The 25,747-nt window shown below is 35.4% G+C and overlaps 1 protein-coding gene across 5 annotated transcripts in view; it reads left to right on the forward strand.

The window, feature by feature from the left end:
* Positions 1 to 25,747, forward strand: part of DLGAP2 (DLG associated protein 2) — a 1,318,656-nt gene that overhangs the window by 1,267,188 nt on the left and 25,721 nt on the right. For all 5 annotated transcript variants that reach the window (XM_056813399.1, XM_001381443.4, XM_056813397.1 and 2 more), the window contains 2 exons: positions 16,644 to 16,729; positions 18,919 to 19,334. In XM_056813399.1, coding sequence (XP_056669377.1) covers positions 16,644 to 16,729; positions 18,919 to 19,334 — 502 coding nt within the window. The remainder of the gene's footprint in view (positions 1 to 16,643; positions 16,730 to 18,918; positions 19,335 to 25,747) is intronic.

Below are 25,747 nucleotides of genomic sequence, written 5' to 3' on the forward strand. Positions count from 1 at the left end.
ATGTGATGCTGTGAGTACATCACCATAGATATGCTAGGTTTTGTTGAATTAATTTCTGAATGCAAGCTATATTTTCTTAAATATAATAGTTTAGTACTTTAGTAAGGTCTATGATTTCACCAACATGAGCTCTCCTTTGAATAGTTCATAAGCCTATCATGAATACATATGGTTTCATAAGCTGCTGTGGCTAATATATATATATATATACATATATATATAATTGACTGGTAGTCAACTTTCTGATGATGAGCCTCTCCAAATGTAATTAAATTGACCTCTGGATGACAGACAAAAAATTCTATCATGAGGTCTATTCTCTCAGTCCTCTGCTGCTTGCAAAGAATTAGCTTGTGGCACAATAGCTGGCACTATCTGTGAAAATTCAGAATCAACCTAATGCCAGAGTGAGTCATCAAAGGAGGAACTGAGCAGATTGCATTTGGTAACCAGTCATAAATGTACCTATACTGAAGTGAAAGCTTTTAGAATTTTGGAAACTCACAATAATAATTATCAATGAAAGGCACTTCACAGAATCTGAATTGTAAGGAACCTTAAAGGACAACTATTCTAATGCTATGTGACCATCCAGTACCCCTTCTACGATATTCTTGACAAGTAAGTGATCAGGTCTCTACTTGAAAACCTCTACCAAGAAAGAATCTACTATATCACAAGATGGACTAGTTCACTGTTGGATAATTCTGATATTAATAATACATGAGGGCAACAAAGTAGCTCAATGGATTGATAGCTAAGCCCCAAAATGAGAGGTTCTAGGTTCAAATCTGACCCCAGACATTTCCTAGCTATGTGATCCTGGGCAAACCACTTAATATTCATTGCCTAGCCCTTACCATTCTTCTACTGTCAAACCAACACACAGTAATGATTCTAAGAGAGAAGGTAAGGGTTTTAAAAAAGATACACATCATCATCATCATCATCACCATCACTAACATTTATATAGCATTATTATGTACCAGGCATCATTCTAAGAAATGTATAATCATTATCTCATTTATTCTTCACAACATCCCTGGGAGGAAGTAACTATTAACATGCCCAGCTTACATATAAGAAAACTGATGCAATCAGAAGTGACTTGCCCAGGGTTACACAACTGGTAAATGTCCAAGGCTGAATTTGAATTCAGGTCTTCCTAATTCCAGATTTGACAACTCTATCCACTGCACCATCTAGCTGCCCACTAAGCCTTTATCTCAAAAAGAAAACAAAGAAAATAATAGAAATTTAAATGGAAAATTTCATTTTGGAGTCAGGGGGACAAGGATGTTTCAGACTAGATCAGGGATGTCATTTGCTTATGAACTCTCAATGAAGTCTTGCCTCTATACATACTAAATCCTAATTCTATTATTTTTAGGCCTAGAGGCTTGCCTATGGGCACTGAGAAAGTAAATTCATTTGCCCATGGTCACATATCTAATATAGAACAAAAATAAGAGTTGAAGGTCTTCCTGACTATACAATGTTGCTTCTTAGATCTAATATTGATGACCAAAAAATAATAATAATAAATAGCAAGAGATTTTATGTTATGTTCTACCAATAATTTTTGAACATATTTCTGATTGTGGGAATTCCTGAAAATATTTATTTCCAAGGAGATTCCATGGAATCTCCATCTACTGAGATCTGAGAAAATGGAATGGAGTTCTGCCTCTCTAGGATCATTTCCATGTATTCATGATTAGAGAAATGGTTAGTGGCTGGTCTAATAGTTAGAGACTGGTCTAAGGACCAGCCTCACTAAATTCAGAGAGGCTTCTTTAATAAAAGACTGTGTATGATGCATTGATTTCTTTTTTTACTATAGCAAATCCTAACACTATAACACAGAAGGTTTGTATTTTGTGATGCAGAAGAGAGCATTCATGCCAGTGAAACCAAAGATCTTTTAAATGGAAAAGTAAGCATGACTAGAGGCAAGGTATGAACTATAGAACCACTTGAGGTTCTTTTTCTCTCTCCATATGCAATGGTTATCTTCACCAGCATTTTCAATGGCTTATTTATTTTAAGGCTTTTGAATTCTTTTACTCAAACTCTCTTAATCCATATGAAATGATAAGAATTTGTTTTCTTGAAAAGCAAAAAAAAAATCATCCAGTGAAATTCACAAATATGCTTGTTTTAAATTGCTACAATATCCATAGGTAATCTTCCTTATGCAGATGATGGGATATTTGTCAAAGGGTTGACCCATTAGCAAAATGGCAGATAAATCCTACCCAGTTATAAAGAAAAATTTGATTCAGAAAAAAAATCAGTCAGAGAGGCAGCTCCAAAAGGAACTTTATAAGACATCTAGTCTAGTGCTATATGCCCATCCAGAATCCTGAATACATCCCTGACAAATGATGATCATCAAGTGTCTATATGAAAATCTATACCAAAGAGAATCCACTACATCACAAGAAAGCCCATTTCTCTGCTAACCAACTCTAACATTAAGAATACAATAATACTCATAATTAATAATAATAATAATAATAACTAACATTTATATAGCATTTGTCATGTGGCAGGCATGTTGAATGGTACACTAGAGAATGTACATGGGAGATGTTATAAGTCTTGACATGAACTTGACATAAGGGGAGAGTTTGAGAGAAAAGTCAAAGTACCACACTAAGGCTGGGAGTCTTGGTGGCTGGGAGAATGGTGGTATCCTCAACAGTATTAGGAAATATGGAAAGCGAGTGAGAAGAAGGAGGAGGGTTTTTTTTCTAAAATGTTGAGTTTTCAATACCTTTGATGCATTCAGTTCAAGATATCTGAAGGTAGCTGGTAGACTGGGAATGGCTACATAGATCTGGGAATACTCTCCATAGATATGATAGTTGAACCCATGGTAGCTGGTAAGATCCCCAAGAAAGAGAAGAGGAGAGGGCCAGGATGCAGCTGGAGGGTAGCTTCATGAAACTTAAAGTTCAATCACCAGCAACAAAGGTGAAGACAGACATATATTAAACTCCTAACCATGGATACAAGACAGCTTTTTTCCTTTGGTCCAGTTGCGAATCATGTAGATTTTACAAGTAGTGTGATACAGTAAAATGAGCATTGAATTTGAGTTCAGAAGATCTGGATGAGAGTCCTAGCTCTACTTTTTGCTGCAGCTGTTATCATGGGCAACTAATTTTTTTCTCTTACCGGAGCTTCCTCATCTGTAATAAATCTCAAAGACTCCTTCACCCCTTCTTCATCGGCATGTCACAAGCTGCTATAGCTGCTGCCTGGTAGCATACGCTTCATTTTGGAGGTGCTAATGCAAGCAGGGAAGAGGCAAGGCTGTGGATCCACTTAATATCATAGATGAGTTCCCTTGAGGCTACTTTATTTGCCTCTACTGACCACTCCCCAAACCCTGGACAGGACCAGGGTCCTTATGCCTCTACTCTCTCCTAGAGGCATCAGTATAAAATTCTGTGTTGGGAAAGCCATGGCGTGGTGCAGGGCGGCAGGAAGAAGGTTGCTCCATCCGCCCTCTCCCCAGCACTCAAAGCCATTTTTTGTATGTTCCACCCTTCTGTCCAGCTGCCCAATGCGAGCACTTCCTCCCTCCACTGTCTGGGGTAAAGTAATGGGGGTGGAGAGGAAGGCTCACAGGCAGCTTAAAATCACATGTTGGGCATAGATCTCGAAAACATTTGCTAAGGCTGCTATAGATCCTCTCTCTTAGGGTTCAATACCACTGACAGGGCTCCAGGAAGAAACACATGAGCAAAGAACAACTCACAATTCAAAAAAGAGTGTCACTGGTGCAACTTATTGCCAAAGATTCAGTTTTGTTTTTGTTCTTCTCAAAGTCATTTGAATTCGTGTTCTATTTCGTGGTGATGATGGTGACTCCATTAATTAGCAGTCTTCTGCAGCCAAGTCCATTGTTAGAACTACCTTACATGCAGTGTCCATCCCAGGGGTTGACCACATGCAGATGGGCCCACTGTTACCAAGCTCTGTATGTTAGTTTTTCTCCTTTTAGCGGTATCTCTTCAGCTCTCTGAGGCAGCTAACAACAGTGTCTTGGGCAGCCTCTTGCCCAAAATTATTAGCTTCACTGTCAATCATTCTGTCCAAAGTTATTCAGCTACCTATGGAGAGCAAAAAGTTGCCTGGGCAGAGGGAGAATGGGAGGACAGAGTGTGAATGAGACAAGGGTATTGGAAGGAGCCTACCAAAGGGGAAGGTGGTCTATTCCTAGGGATATCTAAATCACACAAAATTGTATCAGATGCCACCTTTGGTTTGTATTTCATAAGTTGGCACTCTTTAGTGTGAGCTATGTACAATAATGAAGAGAAGAAAGAAAATCCTAATTCACATTTGTAAAGCACTTTAAGGCATAGAAAGAGTTCTTTTCTCATAAAACCAGTGGGCTTTGGAATACAAATATTATAATCTCCATTATACAGGGAAACTAAAGTAAGTTCTAAGATATTAAGTGGCTGGCCTGTCTTTACACAGATAGTAAAATCTGAGGTGCCATGCAAACCAAGATTCCTGGAATCCAAATCCTGCGCTCTTTCCACTATGCCAAGCTAGAAAAAAGTAAAAGATCTTTATTTGGAAAGGATGAGCCAAGAAATGTGAAAATAATTCCTAAAGACCATGAAAATATGTTCTTGAAGTATTTCTTTTAAAAAATCATTTTTCCAAAAGTAAGGAAAAGATAAATGTAAGCATACATAATAAGTATATCATTTCCCTTTTTCTGACCATAAAAAGTATAGAAAAGATTGCATATCAGAGGAAACTGCAGTAGATAGATGAAAAGAAGGAAGAATTTTTTTTTAAATCAAAGAAACTTCAATGGTCCAAAGGCATATGGGAAACTGATAAGAACAGCTCATATGACTGTTAAGTGACATGATATTCAACTCAGTACTCTACTTTTGACTTGCTAAATTGAATGTTATTCTGTTCATATGTTTCAAAGAGTTAAATCGAGAAGAAATCCTGTAGAAGACTTCTTGGTCCAAACATCTCATTTTACAAATTGAAAAAATTGCATTCCAGAGTTATCCAAGATCACATAGATAGTAAATAGCAGAAACTAAGTATTTGAATTCAGATCTTACATTTTCAGTCAGTTAGGTGATACAGTGGACAGAATAAGGAGCCTGGAGTAAGGAAGATCTGAATTCAAATTTGGCCTTAGACATTTACTTGATGTATGACTTTGGGTAAATTATTTGATCATGTTTGCCTGAGTTTCCTCATCTGTAAAATGAACTGGAAAAAGAAATGGCAAACCACTCCAGTCTCTTTGCCAAGAAATACTCCCACACCCCACACCCCCCAAAAAAGGCAGGTAATAAAGAATCAGACACAACTGAAAACAAATGAACAGCATTCTAACCATTTTGAATGGGCTATGCCTGTTCTGCTTCTGACTGATTTACCAAGTTTCGGAATATCAGATCTTCTAGTATAGCCAGAGAAAACATTAAATATTGTATATGGAGCATTGTGTCATGGAACAGGAGTTATAGTAAATTTAGATAAGGTATTATCCCTGCCTTCATGTAGCTTACAGCAATTGTTCACAGTTCTTTTAACTTTTATGAGATTTTGTGAGTACAGATATACTTCCACAGTCATTAAAGAACATTTATTTGTTTCATGGTATAAAATATATTAACATTGTACCCTTTTGCTGGAAAATCTCATGAAACAAAAAAGCCAGGAACTTTGGAGGGAACTTTCTTGATTCTTTTGTGTCTCCCTAAGGAAGCTTGAATGGGAGAATTGCGCATGGTACCAGATATCATACTGATACCAAGGCAGTACTTATAAGCATTTTATTCATAATAATGTTCTAGTGGAAGTTAGATCATACAGTGGGTAGAGCACCAGGCCAGAGTTGGAATAACCTGGGTATAAATGTGGCCTTGGATACTTCCTAGCTGTGTGACTCTGCTTGAGTTATTTAATGCTGATTGCTTAGTCCCTGCTTCTCTTCTGTCTCAGAGAGCTGATACTAAAACAGAGGGCAAGGGTTTGAAAGAAAAAGAAGGAAAAAAGAAAGGAAGGAAAGAAAGAAAGAAGGAAAAAAGAAAGGAAGGAAAGAAAGAAAGAAGGAAAGGATAGAAGGAAGGAAGGAAGGAAGGAAGGAAGGAAGGAAAAAAGAAAGGAAGGAAAGAAAGGAAGGAAAGAAAGAAAGAAGGAAAAAAGAAAGGAAGGAAAGAAAGAAAGAAGGAAAGGATAGAAGGAAGGAAGGAAGGAAGGAAGGAAGGAAGGAAGGAAGGAAGGAAGGAAGGAAGGAAGGAAGGAAGGAAGGAAGGAAGGAGGTTTCTTTAGAAAAAATGGGGAAAGAAGTTGCTTTGAACACATTCTGACTGCATAACACTAGACAAATTTCTGAATTTCTTAATGTGCCAGGCAAGGTTCTAAAACTATATGCTATAAATCAGGTGCTGGCCTGTATTGGGAGAGGAAATTTCCTACCCAGGAGTTCCCTACACCAATAAAATCATAGGTCGTATCCTAAACTAAATTTTAAAATGAGAAAGGCAAATCACAGACACCAGAATGAACTAAAATTAGTCACAAAAGAAACCATTTCAGAGTTGGAATTCACAAGTTCAGAGTCTGATCTTGATACTTGACCAAGAATGTCCTCCTCTACAATAATCTTGACAAATGGCTTTCCATTCTCTGCTTAAAGCCTTGCAATGTGGGAGAAATCCCTTGCAAATCTTTCCTCTCCTGGTGGCTTACTAGGGGGACTTTCTTTAATACCTAACTGTAAGTATCTCCAGGTGTGTACTCTCCTTCTCCTCAATCAAGTTCAAACAAGCAAACACACATTTATTATGTGCCTGCTAAGTGCCAGGCACACTGATAAGTACTAGAGCTTGGCTACTGAGCCTTTGATATTGTATGGTTTGCAGCATGACTTTGTCTTTAGGAAAGGTGAAGAGACAACCATGATAGCTCGAGTGTTCCACTGAACAGGCAAGGTTTGAAAAAAAGAAACCTTAGGAGCTTGCTTTGTTTGCTATGAGTCAGATCTATCCCTGTAATGTATCATAGCTCTAGTGATGAGAGTTTATCTTTCTAAGACTATTCCAACCTTATCCACTGCTCCCGGGAGCTTATCCCAAATAAGGATCTTCTTCCTATAAAATTATATAGTTTACATTCCCATCACACATTTCAGCCTAAAGTTTGGTAACCAACCACCTTGATGTAACTCCTCTGGTAACAAGGCTGGGTAATGACTAATGGTTTGCCTCACAAAAGTGTAATAATTACTTTGACCTCACTTTTCCAGAGTGAGATTGTCTACATCTGCCCCCTGGATTTTAACATGCCTCTGAAGGATTAAGATATCTTTTCACTAATACTATTAGCTGGAGCCTCTTCATTCCTATGGGTTCTACCCCTGTCAGTCACCAATAATTTATGCCCCTTTGCTAACTAATCAATTAATATTGATTAGCTTTATTAAGGGGTATTTACTTTGAAGTGACTAGTTGGTACAGTGGATAGAGAACTGGGCCTGGAGTCTGAAATATCTGAATTCAAATCTGTCCTCAAATATTTACTACCTATGTGATCCTATTCAAGTCACTTACCCCTATTTACCTCAGTTCCTCATCTGTAAAATGGGCACACACTGGAAAAGGAAATGGTAAACCACTCCAATATCTTTGCCAATAAAACCCCTTGGACAAAGTCCATGTGGTCACATAAAGCTAGAAATGAATAAATGACAACAATAAATCATTGGGAAGTTATAATAAGCTCAGAAATACTGTTCTCTCCAAAATCTGTGCCTATGCCACCCTCTGCCACCTAGATCTCTAGGGAATATTGGATCATATTTAACAGTTTCTATATAATATTGAGCTCCACCAACACCGAATTCATGTCCAAATATGGCAAAGCTACTTCTCAGCTCCTACTGGACTGGACCCCAAAGGTTGTTCCTCTGGACTTGAATGGTGAGCTGTCTAACCACCAAATCTGGGATGGATTATACTCCTGCATATTGTGGTGCCTCACTCTACTTATCTTTTTGAAGAGATCATAGATAGCTTCAAATTCCTTCACATGAATGTGAAAAGAACTAACAATGAAAGAAGCAACTCAGGACCATCCACTCATAGATAAGGAGGTAAACTGGAGGCCTCTCTTCCCTGAGAACTTCTCACTTGAACACACCAGATAGAAAAAAGATAAACCAAGCTCCTGGCCATGGTGACCAATACCTTTTGAATGTTCTCCAGCTCTGATTACACAGCCAATCAACAGTCCAATTTTTCATGTGCTTTAGCAGACTAAAACGAGGTAAGGAACATCTGCACCTCCTCCAAAATCTACATGGGGATTTTTCAGCCAAGAAGCACATCGTATATTTTCATATGATCGAGCTAATTCATTCAGCCCCATTACAAAAGGATCATAGATTTTAGAGCAGAAGAGGACTTTAGAGGTGCTTTAGCTATAGTGCCTTCCTTTAATTTCCACAGAGGTTAATGATTTGCCCAAAATCTCAAAGATAGTATGTGGCAGAGAAAGAATTAAAAACTAGGATTTTTTTAACCCTTGCATTCTGTTTTAGAATCAATACTGTGTATTGATTCCAAGACAGAAGAGTGTTAAGGGCTAGGCAATGGAGCTTAAGTGACTTGACCAGGGTCACACAGCTTGGAAGTGTCTGAGGCCAGATTTGAACCTCCCATCTCTACACTTGACTCTCAATCCACTGAGTACCAAATTGCCCCCAAAACTAGGCATTTTTAATCCAAATCCAGATGTTTCTCCACTGCCTATTACATCCTACTTAAATGGGAGCTGAGAAAGATGTTCAGTTGTACCTTTATTTCCTATCCAAGCCTTTGGATGGGATCACTCAGATCACTCAGCTATCAACAGTGTTGTAGGAGAGGACAATTTTTTGTAAGTTATGCATGCAGTCAGACCACTATCATTTTCCTAAACCAATTCAGGGGAGATTAAGAAGATCCCAACCCTGATTCTATTACTAGCAAATTATATATTTTAAGGTTCAACCTTTGATAGAGCACTGACCCTTCTAAAGGTAAAAAATAATGAATGATGCTGTAAAACTAGTAATATTTCCCAAGCACCAGCTCCTAGAAGAGCCATGGTCTATGGCAGTTCCCAAAACTTTTACTACCCAAGGCTCTTCTTTCTTAAGATCTATAGATATTAAAAGTCGAATCCTCATTCTCTTCCCCATTGTGATTTATTCCCCTCTCTATCCAAATCATCTCTCCTCACTCCAGCCTGTCCCTGCCCCTTGAGCTACTGAGAGCCATTGAATTGAGGCCATGGAAGATGGAGCAGGAGTAGAATGACCTAAAGTAGATAACCTGGATATTTACCAGAGAACGAGGCAGTCTGGGTTGGGAAACAAATTTTCTACAGGCTTTAAAAGAAGAATGCGTAAGTCCTGTCTACTGGGAGAGACAGGTTAGAATCTGTACCAAAAGTTTGTATTTTAATCCAGTCAGCTTGTCCTGCCCAATTTAAATAAAAAATGAAAGTTTCCCTTCACATTCTGCTATAGATCAGTCAGAGTTCCAATTTCCATCAGAATAGCCCTATACAACAGAACAGCTTGACCAGCTCAAAGACTTCTGTTTCAATTCAACCTGTCCCTTAAATATTTAATGCAGCCAAACTCTTACAACTCTTCTTAAACCATCCCCAGACAAGGAGTCAAAACAAGGAATTATTATCTTCTTTCTTCTATCTTATATTCCTTTAAAGATCTGAAGGGCTGTCACGTAGAAAAGGGATTGGACTGCATGACTTAACTGTAGAGGCCAGAACCAGGAGCAGTGAGTGGAAGTATCAAAAGAGCTCACTTAAATTTGAAATAAGGGGCCATTTTAAACAATCAGAAATATCCAAAATTGAAATGGGCTGCATTAGTCAGTATTAAGCTTCTTCTCATTAGAAGTCTTCAAGCAAAGATGGGATAAACACCTGTTATTTATATAACTAGCAGTCTTGAGGTCTGAAAAGCACTCTACATATATTATCTCATTTGTTCCTTACAGCAACCTTATGAGGTAGGTGCTATTATTTTACCTATTTTAAGAGTCCCACTGGGATTAAGTGACTTGCCCCTCTTCACACAGTTATTAAATCTCTGAGGCAAGATTTAAACCCAGGTCTTCCTGACTCCATGGCCAATTCTCTATTTACCATTCCACCTAGGCATTAGTGTGTCACAGAATCAATTTTTTCAATAATTTGGACTTGATGGCCACAAAGGTGCTTCCCAACTATGAAATCTTGTGATTCTACTGTTGTTTCTCCTAGATAAATTATTTGGCCTCACTTTTCTTCATTGCTATTCTACCTTCATGTTTCTTATTAGCTTACATCGAAAATTATTATTGTAAGCAATATGATAAAGAAACACTAACTTTTTAGGTCTCCAGGAAAAAATGTTCTTTTAGACTAATAGGAGAATCTGCAGTTCAAATTTAAAATTAGCCCCTAAAAGGAATAAAAAAAGATTTCTCTTCGAAGCAATGTACCAACATTGTTCATCTTAAGACTTGGGATGTATTATATGAAATAACCTTGTTTTATCATGTTATTTCTAATTTGAACTAGGACAAACTATTACTGTAACCATGAATAATGATTTTCCATGGTATCACCATCCCCAAAATCATGATCTCATTGTTTATTAAATTGCCATTTGGTGTCTCCTATTGCATATCAGTTTACCAGTATGTGATTAAGTTGGTGATGAGTTTTACCACAAATTCAAAGTCTGTTGATCCTTAGAAATTACCTAGTCCAGTCATCTTGTTTTATATGTACAGAGTCAGGCAAGTAAAGAAGTGAAGTCACATCCTTTGCTTTCAAATTCTGTGATTTTTTTTATAGATGCCATCAACAAAAATAGGTGCTAGGGGCAGCTAGGTGGCTCAGTGGATTGAGAGCCAAACTTAGAGACAGGGGTTCCTGGGTTCAAATCTGGCCTCAGACATTTCCTATGTGCCCCTGGTCAAATCACTTAACCTCCATTGCCTAGCCCTTATTGCTCTTCTAACTTGGAACCAATATACAGTATATTTCTAAGATGGAAGGTAGAGTTAAAAAAAAAAAAAGATCAGTGCTAAGCAAATGATTCCTTTTCCCAACCCCCTTAGATAAAGAAAATTTTTGTTTTTGTTTTTTTTTTTTAATTTTTATTCTTCAAGCTAGTTAAGTATATTCCTTAATATAAAATGGGGGGAGTGGCAAACAACCATGACAGTTATTACAAATAATGATAATGATTTATTTCTAAAGAGCACAGAATCAAGAAGATTTTATTTTTGAACTCAGCTCTGGCTGTTACTATCTGCACCCCTTTTGGTTTTCCTTATCTGTGAAATTAAAGAACTAGACTAGAAGATGACCAAGGTTCTTTTCAGTTCTGTTGTCCTATTGTTCTGTGATTTTAGGAGGCCTTTTTTCTGACCAGATGGAATGAAAACTTTTATTTCCTTCAAATTCTCTATGCTACAAATTCCCTTCTCACAAATTCCTCTTGAAGTTAATATACTGTGTCCACTGAACCCAATATTCTCTTGTCAACAGGAACCTCAAAGTGGTTGTTGTCAATCCTAATCTTTAATATTATATTGCCCAGCTTCTTTTAGGAGCAATTTCTTACTTTGTTATTCATAAATCTATTCAACCACTTTTGAAATTGATATTTTTGTTTCAACCAGTATCACCTTTCAAAGACTGAGTTTTCTAAAGTCATTTAACTATGTGAATGAAAGTTACTTTTTATTTATCAAAAACTTCTCTAATCAAAGTTCAGAGAACAGTACCTGGTATTAGGATCTTGAAACACAAGCAGTATGGTAGCACAAAATAAATTTGAGATCAGAAGACCTGGGTTTAAGTCATGGCTCTACCACTTTAGTAGACCTGTGACTCCCTAAAACTCAAAGTTGTCATCTGTAAAATAAGGAAAATGATAATTATACTACTTTCTTCCTAAATTCTTGAGGGTCAAATTAGATAAAGTATGAATGTTTTTCATATGTATAAAATGCTATGTCAACATAAGTTTATCAACTTTGGCATTTGCTGGAAAAGGCCATATTTATTATTTTGATTATATTATTTCATATGCTTCAATGGCATTTCAATGGAACAAAGGCTTTTTAGCCTTTTATGTCAATAAAAATCACATGATTTTGAAGCAAAGGACCATAGTTCAGATCTCATTTCTGATACTCATCACTTGTATGATTTTACACACCAAAGGGTTACAAACTTTTTAGGTTGGATTCATATGGCAGCCCTTCCTTCTCTGTCTTTGTAATCATTAAATGATTCATCTACATACTCTAGAAAGATACATTAAGTTGTCTCAAGATATGGTAAATAAAACTGTATCTACTATTCAAATATTTTATGTAACGGCAAGATTTTATTTCCAAGGCCTACTTGATGACTTTCTTGGATATTTGTGTGGCCAAAATATCATGTTGAACCAATGTTCTAAAGAGATATTGAAACTGCGATACCTTTCCTATGTCAAATCAATCCCTTAGAATCTTTCATTTGTATATGCAATTTGGGTGCCTTATCATTGAAAACACCATCTTATTATCAAGAGATCAACTTAAAGAAATACCAGAAACAAAAAAATTAAAATGAAAAAATCATCATTAGTATTTTTAAAACCCTTACCTTCCATCTTAGGATCAATATCATGTATTGGTTCCAAGGCAGAAGAGTGGTAAAGGAGAGGCAATGGGGATTAAATGACTTGCCCAGGGTCACACATCTAAGAAGTATCTGAGGCCAGCTTTGAACCCAGGACCTCCCATCTCTAGCCTGGCTCTCAATCCACTGAGCCCCATACATACCCCATCCCCACCCCCCAATTTGTATGAATAGTAGTTTTACTACTTGAAAATTCTGTGATCTCAATTCTATGAATAATCCCTTTCAGGAAGGAAGGTTAAAACTCATCCATACCCTCTTTTCCTGGGTCTCCCTACAGAATGTCTACTGGGACTCTCTTTGTTAGAGAACTTCATCTAATGTTTGTGACATTATATAGAAATGGTCATGAAGCCCATATACTATCAGTGATTCTTTGCCCTCAAAACATGTACCTTCCTAGTCTTATATCTCTTATGATGACATCTGTTATGCTGCTTCTGTTACAGCCTATGCTTTCCCACTATACACTTCTCTGTAGCCATTTGATTAACTCTCAACTATAATTCTTCATAGACAAAGCTATTCCCTAACTCAACATTAATAGAATAAAAATAATTATAGTAACAATGGTAATTTGCATTTACGTAGAGTACTTTACTGATCAAAAATGATATCCATAATTCCATTTCATAGTTGTTTGGTATGTAAAAGTCCTTGTGTCTACTATATTGAAGGAACTATGTTAAGTACAAGGATTATAAAAATAAAACCAGATTCTAGCTTCAAGAAATTTACATTCTACTGGGCAAAAACAATCTGATCACAGATGAATTTAATAAAGGACAGGTAATCAAAGAGGGAAACAGAGCTCAGTCCAAAAACTCTCAATTAGAAGAGAAGAGAAAGAATAGTGGGAGTGACACTGGTAAAAACCATAGCAATTAGCTTTATAAATTTTGTTGTGTAGATGTAAGCTATTCTTATAATGTGTTATGCTTTGTCTCATATGACCCATTACAAACCCAGTGGGATAGATGGAAGAGGTAATGTTATCTCCAATGTACAGATGAGAAAACTGAGTCTTAAGGAAGGTAACTGACTTGTGTATGGTCACAGAGTTAGGGAGGGCAGAGCTAGGATTTTGACCATATGCTATTTTTTTGTCATTGGCAATTTTTGCAAAAAAAAAAAAAAAGAATATAGCTTCAAGGCTGGCAGTGGCAGGGAGCCATGGGAATAGATTAAGATATATACTTGTTACCTATAGTGTCCAGTGTGTAGTAGGTGTTTAGTAAATTTTAAGAGTACCTTTTTGTATTTATTTCCTTTCTACTGTAATTGGTACATTGATGGAAACTGTAATTGTTTATTCATTTTAATAACATATTATGTGAAAGGTACTGAGCTAGAAAATATAGAGGCTAAAAGTTGAATTATATATTCCATTTAGAGATCACTGCTAAGTTTACAGTTTGACCATTTGCTGAATGGTAAATATCTAAACTTATTTAAGTAATAGTCTATACCACTACTAGGTCTGAAACCCAAAGATTTTTTTAATGAGATTTTTTTAAATGAGAAAGGATCTACTTATCCGATGATATTCATAGCTGCTCTTTTTGTGGTGATAAAGAATTGGAAACTAAAGGAATATCCATCAATTGGGAATGGCTGAACAAATTGTGCTATGTGATGGTGATGGAATGTGCCATAAGAATTGATGAACAGGATGATTTCAGAAATTACTGGAAAGGCTTACTTGAACTGATGCAGAGAGAAATAAGCAGAATCGAAAAGCATTGTATACAGTAACAGCAATGTTGTGGAATGATGAAATGTGATAGACAGCTACTTTCTGAAATATAATAATCCAAGTCAATTCTGAGGATCTTAGAATGTTATCTGCCTTCAGAGAAAGAACTGTTGAATTTGGAATGTAAGATGAAAGGATACAATTTTTCACTTATTTATTTGGGTATATGCTTTGGAGTTTGGATTTTATAAGATTAGTCACTTACAAAAAATGAACAGCATAGAAATATATTTTGCAAGATAATACATGTATAACCCAGAGTGAATTGCTTGCCAGCTCCAGGAGTGGAGAGGGAAGAGGTCTGAAAGACAATTGGAATAATATGACTTCAGAGAACTTGTGTGGAAATTTGTTATTACAGGATATTAGTAAAAAAATATTTTTAATATATAACCTAATTCAATCATACCGCTTATATAAGAAAAAACATAATATCAATCACTTAACCACTGGTGAAGTGAATATGGGGAAATAAATAGTGGAAATAAAACTAAAATGCAAGCATCTCCAGTCATTCAATAATTTTCCATTTTTTTCTTTGTTTTTCAATGATTCTAAATTACACCAGTCTAAATGTACTAGTATATAACTGTATTAAAGAAAATATTTATCATATTATGATTAGCCACAGCCAGCCTACACAGCTATCATATGCTGGCAGTCCAGAAGTAGGGGATCTTTGGTAATCACATAACAGTCTGGATGTGCTATAGTAGAAAAAGTCCAAGAATTGGAGACACAAAGTTCCAGGTTCAAATCCCAGCTTTCATAATATCTTAAGTTTCTCATCTGTGATATGGAGATAATAATAATAGGTCATCTTTGGAGTCAGAAAAACCTGGATTCTCATCTCCATTCATCTTCCTGGATTTCTCTACACCACATTACATGATGGGCCGAATCAAAATATCTTAATACATATTTTCATTACCTACTAAGGTGTTGTTTGGGAAGAAAGCACTTTGTAAATTTTTTAAACAATATTTATGTGTTATTATTTCACTTGCCAGAGTGCAATGAACCCATGAATTCAATACTATAGTGGTCATGCAGCTATGCTCTTACGTATTCATTCCAACTTACCATTATATTGTAGCTTTTCAGATTGTACCTTCTTCTCTTCCTTCAAGAAATACAGATCTAGTTGGTCTATGTTCTTTATCTTTCTGGTGGTCATTTGTTTAAAAATAAAAAGTGAACCAGCAGAATTATGATACTGTTTAACTGGTATATTATTAGGAGACAATCCTTTATCAGGAAGTTCCTAACATCAATGAAGTTATATGTTTGGACAAAAAGAGGTACTCTATTAAAAGGTCTCTATGTGATAAATTCATAGTAGGGATAATCATGACAGCATTTCTGCCTGTTAGTTTTGGCAACTGTAGCTTTGATGACTGGCACCAATTCTCTCATGACTGACAATTGCACAAATAAGAGTTACTGTTCTCTTAGCGAAGACAAGGAAATGTGAAATGCATCTATGTGTATATACATGTACACATGTATGCATGAGAGAATGTATCTATGTATACATGTGAAATGTATCCACATTTGTGCACATATGTTTTTATATGTGTGTGTCTGGATATATGCCATATCTATTTATTATATACAAAGTTAAACACTTAAAAAACAAAATACCTCTTAAGTGTTTTTCTATTTGTATGTGAATAGAAGTTCTTCAAACCACTTATTAGTTATTAATTACATTTTGGTTCCATGCCATTATTTGTATGTTGTTCACACCCTGTATATGACCCCTAGCATTTTAGGGCATGCTTAGAGATTTTGGTACTTGTGTTATTAAAAAACTGCACAATGGGTTATTATAATAATGCAATTCAAACAAAGCCTCTTCTTGACTGTACTGAACCAAGTAATTTCATTTGCATATATTCAAAAGATAGAATTGCAGAGCTAAAATGGTTATGTAAAATTTTGTGAAACACAGTAGCAAAATTGTTATACCCATGTGAGTGGAATTTTTTCTTTCTTGTGTGATTTTACTGGGTCAAGTGCTTCACTGAATTAATTAAATGAATATATAATTAACTACAGTAAATGAACAAAAAAATTAGCTATTTCATGTTCAGTTCTACAATTCACATCTTTTGTATTGAATTAGGTGGAAACAGCAACTGATTCTGATACAGAGAGCAGAGGCCTACGAGAATACCACTCTGTTGGAATACAAGTAGAAGATGATAAACGGTAACTCAACCAAAACAAAAACCAAAAAAACAGTGTTATGTTTCAGGAGCAAGAGTTATATGTTATGAACCTCTAGATCCTAGTAACCATCAATAATTCATAGTTTGTTTTCATATTTATGCTACTCAATTTATAACATTCAAATATGACGTTTGTCCTTGTGCCCAACCATCTTTCTTCAAGAGGCAAGGAAATTATTCTTCCTCTGGTCATTTAACATTCCTGAAAGTGAAGGAACTGATAATTCTATATGCCAAACTTCTTGAGCCAAAAAGAAAGAATAAGTCAAGAGCACAGTGACATTAGAAATATTTGCACTTGACCTTGTCAAATGAGAAGAAATTAGGGAAGAAAAGGCACCAAAACCCAAATCACAGTCTGAAACAGCTCTTTTAGGCTGTAAGAAAAAATAATGAAGATATTATCCAAAAATAACAATGATAATAACAAAATATCAAGTTAAATCTTGGTTTTATGTCAAATGTTATGGAATAAATCTTGAAAATCAAAGAGTAATGCATAAATTAGTATCCATTCTTACTCCTGGTGGATTCTATATAACCCAAACCAAGTTATTTAACTTCTTTACACTTCAATTGCTTCATCTGTAAAAATGAAAGGATTAGATTAGATAATCTTGATTTAATTCTTGCACAGAAGTTTTTTGATTTCTATAATTCCTATGCTTAATTCTACCTTGTGGGATTTCTATAACAAAGCCCTCAAATCAATATAATCCCAAATACTTTTTCATTTGAGACCCCTTAAACAAATGTTACCTTTCAACCATAGAAAAACTGGGCATACTGACTCATTGTCTGTCAGGCCCTTTGCCTTTAAATAGGAAAGCAAATGGGAAAAACAGCCTTCAAGTTAAACAGATGCACCCCAAACCGTTAATCCTTTGTGGATCCAGTTGGTGTGAAGTCAATGCTTCCCTCTAATAGTAAAGTGTGGGTTCATTAATACAGATATACATATACATACATATTGGATCCCCTTCCTACATGTATACCCAGAATCCTGCACACATGGTCAGTGATGTGTGCTACATGTTTGTCAAAGATTCAATTTCAATCCATTTCCTATGACTCACTTCAGCATCTGAATAGGAAAATAGCTATCACTCAAAATAATTGCAATGAAAATACTTTAAATTATCTGCAGGAATAGAGTTAGAATGCTCTTTTTCTTGAACTGATTGATATTTTAACATGATCAATAAGTCAATGAGCTGTAGAAAAAATATATACTAAGAATTATGCTAGTAGTTGACAAAATATAGTGTGAACTAAACATATTTTAATTCATCAGAGGCTATATGGTATAGTGGAAAGAGCATTGAATATGAAGTCAAAAGAGCTGGTTTTGGATTTTAGCTCTATGACTTATTCCCTAAGTGGCATCAGAGTACATTTAACTCTCCTGCATCTCAATTTTCCGATTTATATAAAAAGGAGTTTGGTATGATGTTGTTTTTCAGTCATGGCCAACTTTTTATGACCTCCATGTACCATAACATGTCAACAATATTCTGAGGTTTTCTCCACAAAGATACTAGAGTACTTTGCCATTTCCTTCTCCAGTGAATTAAGGCAAACAGAGGTTAAGAGATTTGCCCAGGGTGACACAGCTAGTAAGTGTCCGAGGCTATATTTGAATTCAAGTCTTCCTGAATCCAGGCCCAGCATTCTATCCATGGAGCCATCTAGCTGCCCCTAAAAGTTGGTGAAATTGACTTCAGAGCTCCCCACTAGTTATTTACCATTTTTGTATGTAAAATCTTTCATATTATTTCCATATAAATGAAATTTTAAAAATGTTTTACCTCTTTCCTATAGAAAGGCATTTGAAATGAAAGAACAAGCAGCAGTTCTAGTATTATCTTTCCTAATATTATTCAATTGACTTTAAAAAAAACCTATCCTACTTAAGAAAGTGAAACTTAAATATGCTTGGCAATTAATTAGAGATACATGTACTTATTTCACAAATCAGACTGACAAAATGCATTCAATTCATAAAATCCTAAATTTTATCCTTGGATGGTTAAGTCTTTGAAGCATAGGCTTATTAATTTTGGAATTCTTAGGAACTCTTGTTTAGAACTATGCACATTTATGGTGATGAGGGAATAAGGCACAGGTGTTTGGTAAAATTTTCTGCCATTTCTACTTTTTCTTTTCCAGACATGGTCGGTTTAAACGTTCAAATAGTGTGACAGCTGCAGTTCAGGCTGACCTGGAACTGGAGGGCTTTCCTGGACATATTACTATGGAAGACAAGGGTCTTCAGTTTGGTTCATCATTTCAGCGACATTCAGAACCTAGTACTCCTACCCAATATGGCGCAGTAAGAACTGTACGGACACAAGGACTTTTCAGTTACCGAGAAGATTATAGGACCCCAGTTGACACCTCAAATCTTCCCCCACCTGACCCTTGGCTGGAGCCATCAATTGAGACAGTAGAAACTGGAAGGATGTCACCATGTCGACGGGATGGAACATGGTTTATGAAGCTACTGCACACAGAGACAAAAAGGATGGAAGGATGGTGTAAAGAGATGGAAAGAGAAGCAGAAGAAAATGATCTCTCTGAAGAAAGTAAGGACACTTTGGCACCTTAAAATTTTTGACATTATCATTCCTTAGGGGAAAAAATTACTTTAACACACTTTTAAAGTCTTTAGATGCCTATAACTAATGATATTGTACATTCTTCTTCTTCCTAAGCAGGAGGAGGAGACTTAAGTTAAAAGAAAGTCAACCTGTTGTGTGATATGCATTTCTTTTAAGGCAAATGGAAGTGGCCAAGGAGACAGTGTGGTATAATGAACAGACTTTGGAGTTTACAGGATTAGTAGTTTGGGACCAAATAACCTGAATTTCAATCCTCTTCTGTTACTTACTCCTTATATAACCTCTCATCTGTAAAATGAAGAGGCTGAGCAAGGTGGCTTTGAATTCTAAATTTATAAACCTATGAACCTATTAATATTTTCATGTTTTTTACTAGATCACAAAATCAATTGATTTACCTGTCCTATTTAATATGAACCAGCAAGTAATTTTGGACTTACTGTTTTTTTTTAATTTGTTGGATACAAAGTTTGTAAGAAACCTATGACTATCTACATGAAGCCCAAACAACCAAATGGAAAGCAAAATATTCAGTCAATCAGCTGTACAATCAACAATGGACAGGAGTTTGGCTGTTTTTTGATAGAATACATGATAGATGTGATTAGCTTGACCAAATATTTTGACATCATGTCAACAAAGTCTAAATGGTCTAAACACCTTCAGAATTTTTATGGGCTTAACTTAGATTAAAGCTTCATCATGTAGAAAATCATACTGACATTTATTTTGCCCACCTGTCTTGCAGAAAAAGAGATCACTTCACCATTATTTTTCAAAATTCACCTTTTTATCAATTATTATTTGTCAGTTTTAACAATAATACTTCTGTTTGTAGACTAGATTTATTGTTTATTTTAAAACTAAATTTATTAAATACTCAATATTTAAGGTTAACATCTGTCCTTACTTAAAATGGATCATAGCTAGGTGAACCTGGAATCACGAAGATCTGAATTCAAATCTAGCCTCAGATATTTTCTAAATATGTGATTCTGGCAAGTGAATTAAATGCTATTTGCCTCAGTTTCTTCATATGTAAAATGAAAATAATCATAGAATCTACCTCACAGGGCTTTCCTGATCATAAAATGAGATATCTGTAAAGTGCTTTGCTAGTCTCAAAACACTATAGAAATGATAGTCTATCCTATTGGACATTTGAAAAACAATCATCTTAATTTTAAAAAATAATTAATACTTTTTCTCACCCCTAAAGTATGCCAAAGGATTATATATGCCCCTCCCAATAGATTATCCCAAATTCAGAGATTCTGAAGCCAGAGACTCTGCTTTGGAACATGTTAATATCACATTTCCTAAGTAACTATGATAATATGTAATTTCAGCAACCTAGGAAAGGGGGAGTCAAAATGAAGTTATATAATAGCCCTGCATTTTTGCCTTCTTAGGCATAAAGAACACTGGTCTTGGGAACCAAGAGATCAGAGAAAGTGGTTTAACTCATTGATTCTTAAATGTATTTTTGCTATAACATCTATTTCATATTCCTTTTTAAGATAAAAGAAGAAAAAACATTGCACCTAATGCCATTTATATTCTGTCTTTATATATTCATCTTCTGGTCATTCATCTCCACTTGTTCTTTCTGTGAGTAGATAACAGATGCTTAGTATCTGGGAACAGCTGTTGCCATGGCAAAGCATTTAAACCTCATTTGGATGATATGCACATGCATTTTTACAAGGGTCTAATGAATCTTAAGGTAACATTTGTTTTCTAAATAACATGCAGTTACATGTATCACCCAGATGAGGTGAATTTAAAGATGGCATTCCCTGTCTTTTTAGTAAAATAATGTTTTATCATGCACTTGAAAACCATTTTACAGTTTTTCAATATACATATATATTTATTATGATAATTTTATTATTCTTTGGATTTTATAATCTCCATTATAAAAATAAGGAAACACAGATACATGAAATTGTCTAGAGTGATAAAAAATAAGAATTTAGGTTGTCAGCTTCAGTCACATTTGTAAGCTTCTTCTACCTGGTGTTTTGTTTTATTGTCTTTTAGAGACTGATCAAAGATTTGAGTATTTATGAACTATAATCTGCTTTTTTCTTTATTGTTTCTTAGGTAAGAGTATCTGAAAATAACCTTAGAAATCAGAAAGGGTAAAGCTTATTTACAGAAAGTCTTACAATAATTAAATTTCTCTGTCTTCCATTACTGATACTTCTTCTTATTATGGCAAACATAGCTTGGAAATAAGTGCTTCATGTTTGAAGATGCCATCTTTGGCTTCAAACCCCAATTCTGCTAGTACCTAACATGTGTTATGACTTCAGATAGGTCACTGAACCTATTTGAAAATTGGTTCTTTATGTGTAAGAGAAGGTTGTATTAATTCTCCTTCAAAGTATCATCCAGCTCTTATAGTCTATTTTTCCCACTTATTAGAGTGTGTGTGTGTATGTGTGTACTTTGTGTGTGTGTGTGTGTGTGTGTGTGTGTGTGTGTGACTACACTGCCCTTTCACTGGTATAGGGAGTTCCAACATGAGGAAATGTCCTCTACCAGTGCATGTTGGTAACTCTTCTACATCTTATAGTTTTAGAGATTAGCCTGGAACAAGGAAAAGTTAAATGAATTGTTCAAGGTCACAGAACCTATAAGGTTCAGCACTAGGACTTGATCCCACATCATTCTGATTATGGGATCATCTCCCTACCCTGCTGCCATGCTGCCTCTTCTGATCAGTAATCACTGTTGTCCACAAACATGGCCATGAATTATTGCAAGATCCTGAACCATTAAAGACATGCAATAGCATTCACTATAAGTGCTTAATAATTGATTCAGGTTGGAAGAATATGCAAGAGCCAGCTTCTTTTTAAAGACTCATTTTTAATTTGTTTCCTTCTCTCAGAAATGCTTATCAATTATCTAAAAAGTTTTGCTATTATTTATGAATATATGTATATAGTCTTTTATATATTTATATGTATATATATACATATACATATTTAGTGTTATATGCTTACCTGTGTTTTAGGAAGGAGTTGGGAAGAAATTAATTTGAAAAAATAGGACAGGATTAGTGTATGAAAGACTTTGAAAGTCAAGAAGAGTTTAGATTTGATGTAGTAATTGGAAGAAAGCCATTAAAACTACTCATTTTTCCTTCAGTTTACCAAGATATCCCATCTCTCACTTATTTAACGTATAGTAGATCCAACTTAGATGATGTCGAAGGTCCCTGAAAGCTCAACATGTCAATTTCTTCTATTAGTGTATTTTATTGACCATAGCATAAGTGAATGCACATGTTATTGTTATGAATTTGTGTCTTGATTTACCTAGATGCACATGTATGCTTTTTTGGTATGAATACTTAAAACTCCACTGGATTTATAATTTCATTGTTGTAGATTTTCCTTCCATGGATGTAGTTGGTAGCTTGTCTGTGTTTTCTCATCCTGTGTGACTCTCATTTCTGCCCTCACTTAAATTCACCACAGGGGAGCCATCTAAACTGCCAAGATCTACCTCATTTTCTCTTGACATCATGAGGAGCAATGAAGTACAGAGGCCACCTAATGATTGTTCTTTCTGCTCACAGCCATCTTATGCCTCCTTATTATGATTATTATCTTTATATGACCATATGTATTTGTGTACTTTTCTATGAGTACTTGCATTATGTGGGGTTATGTCTGCATAGGCATCTCCGTGGGGGGGAAATTAATATAAAAGATGTCTATGTATTTGTTTTAAAGGGCAGGAGGCAAACAATGCATATTCTGTCAACTCTTCAAAAACTAAAGTATAAGTAGGTGAGGCCCATTTTAATTTTTTTTCTTTTTCTCAGGATTTCTTATTTATCTAAAAAGTTCTAGTATTAGTTATATATGGCATTTTATATATTTATATGTGTATATATAGTTATATATATATTTATGTTGTATGTATGCATACAAACATGTAAATAAATATAAATATATATATGTTTATATTAGGAAAACTTTTTGGATAAGTGATAATAAATTCTGAGAAAAAAACAAGAAATTCAAAATAAGTCTCACTCTCATGCACTTTAATTTTTCAATGGTTGTGAGAATATACATTCTTTACCTCCTGTACTTTTTAAACAAATGCATATAAATATATATGATCTATATAGATACATATTGTTGTCTTTATATATTAATTTGCTAATTTTCTTCTGTTTGAGAAGTAACAATTCCTTTATCCAGGTCTTTTAAAAATTTTTTCTATCCTATTTCCATCTAGTACTGGCTATTTGGCTGGCCAATGGAAATTGTATGTATCATGGACAAAATAACATATTTGAAAATAGATACCACTGAGAGAATGGTACAAGGGGGTAGATTTTTGTTCAACATGATTTTCTACCCACTCTAGCCACCTACCAATGAAATGGGCTTCTCCATAGAGTGGTTGGTTTCTTATCACTAAAATTATTTAAGCTGAAGTTAGTGGCCAACTGACAAGATGCTGTAGAAGTATATTCCTATACTATCACAGTGATCAGGAGATAATAGATCTAGAGCAGAAAGAAAACTTAGGGGGACAGCTGGGTAGCTCAGTGGATTGAGAGCCAGGCCTAGAGATGGAATGGTCCCAGGTTCAAATCTGGCCTCAGACACTTCCTAGCTGTATGACCCTGGGCAAGTCACTTAACCCCCATTGCCTAGCCCTTACCACTCTTCTGCCTTGGAGCCAATACACAGTATTGACTCCAAGACGGAAGGTAAGGGTTTAAGGAAGGAAGGAAGGAAGGAAGGAAGGAAGGAAGAAAGAAAGAAAGAAAGAAAGAAAGAAAGAAAGAAAGAAAGAAAGAAAGAAAGAAAGAAAGAAAGAAAGAAAGAAAGAAAGAAAGAAAGAAAGAAAGAAACCTTAGAGGTAATCTGATAGTTCATTCCCCTCATTTCACAAAAGATCCAAGGCCCAGAGAAATTAAGAAACTTGCCCAAGATCTGAGAGGTAATAAGTAGCAGAGCTAGGATTTGAACTTATGGCTGTTTTCTCTAAGTTCAGCAATTAAATTTCAATGTTATTTAACCTTACTACACTATGTCTCATTTATGACTGGTAAATTACTAGGCTGTACATTCTCTTAGAGCAGAGAACATGGCAATCATATGTGTAGCCCCACACTACCCAACACCATTCATTGCTTATAAGATGTCTCATGAATTGTTTTTAATGACTGAATATAAAATTGTGTGCTATCAAATGGAAGCATTCATTCTTACCAATAGTCTCAAATAATGAGAATGATGGAAAATCCCAGATCTTTTTTATTACTAAAAAGACTAGAAGTAGTAAATCAAAGGCTGAAACTAAGGTATCTCCATTAAGTCTGGCACCAAGGTAGCGAGTCCATAGATGTGTGAGGCCACCAGGCTTCCTGTGGAGGGATGAACCAATGCAGCTCAGAAATGGAGCAAGCCAAAATTTCTGTGTTAAACTGTCCTAGAATCAGGCCATGAGTGGCCACCAAACTTACACCCTGGGTGAAATATAGAGCTCTCAATCTAAAAATAATTTCTCTAAGTTTTCCTTTTAATAATAAACACAATTTCTTTCTAAGAAGAAATCTAATCACACACAGTAGATAGATGCATAATTGGGGGGCGGCAGGGATGTGCAAAGGCGGCAAACAAATGTCATCACCTTCACAGTTTTGCCTAGGGCTAGCTTTGTTCACAGTAACAAATGATGAAATTGAGAAGCAGAGCCCAAAGTCATGATTCACAGCAAAGTGGATTGCCCCAAGTTCACATTGTCTTTTACCAACATTTATTCATCTGGATTTTCAACAGACATAGCTCAGGTGGAGCCAGCAGCAAATGGGAAGGGGCTTGGGGGTGGAAGGAGTTCATTATATTCACAAATATTTAAAAGTTGTAGAAAGGGAGACAGAGATAGAGATAGAGAGAATATTCCTTAGGAAACTCAACAACTTCACAAGTTAACCAGGCTCTTTCCTGGAAGCAAAATCAGAGTTTAGATCATTGTCTTCATTCTTTCAGGTCACCAAATTGAAATGAAAAAAAAATATAGCATAATATTAGATACTTCTGCCTACAGCAATGATGAAACAAAATCCATAATTAATCAGAGATCAATCTCAAGGAATTCCTTTCCCAAAAAGAGCAATTCAAGCTATATTTCATGTAATTCAATTAAAAAGCTTAATAATAATGCAGATATTTCAGTGAAGTTTCATGGCAAATCTAGGTCAAATTGGAAATTACTGAAAAGATGTGATGAATTGCAATTTTTGAACAGGTTAATCATGTAGATCAATAGTAAGAGTTAAATTCATTCTGTAGATTTTATATTCTGATTAGCATCAGTTCTTTTCTTCATTTCTTGAA

The sequence above is a fragment of the Monodelphis domestica genome, chromosome 1, assembly GCF_027887165.1.
Source record: "Monodelphis domestica isolate mMonDom1 chromosome 1, mMonDom1.pri, whole genome shotgun sequence".
NCBI classification, from domain to species: Eukaryota; Metazoa; Chordata; class Mammalia; order Didelphimorphia; family Didelphidae; genus Monodelphis; species Monodelphis domestica.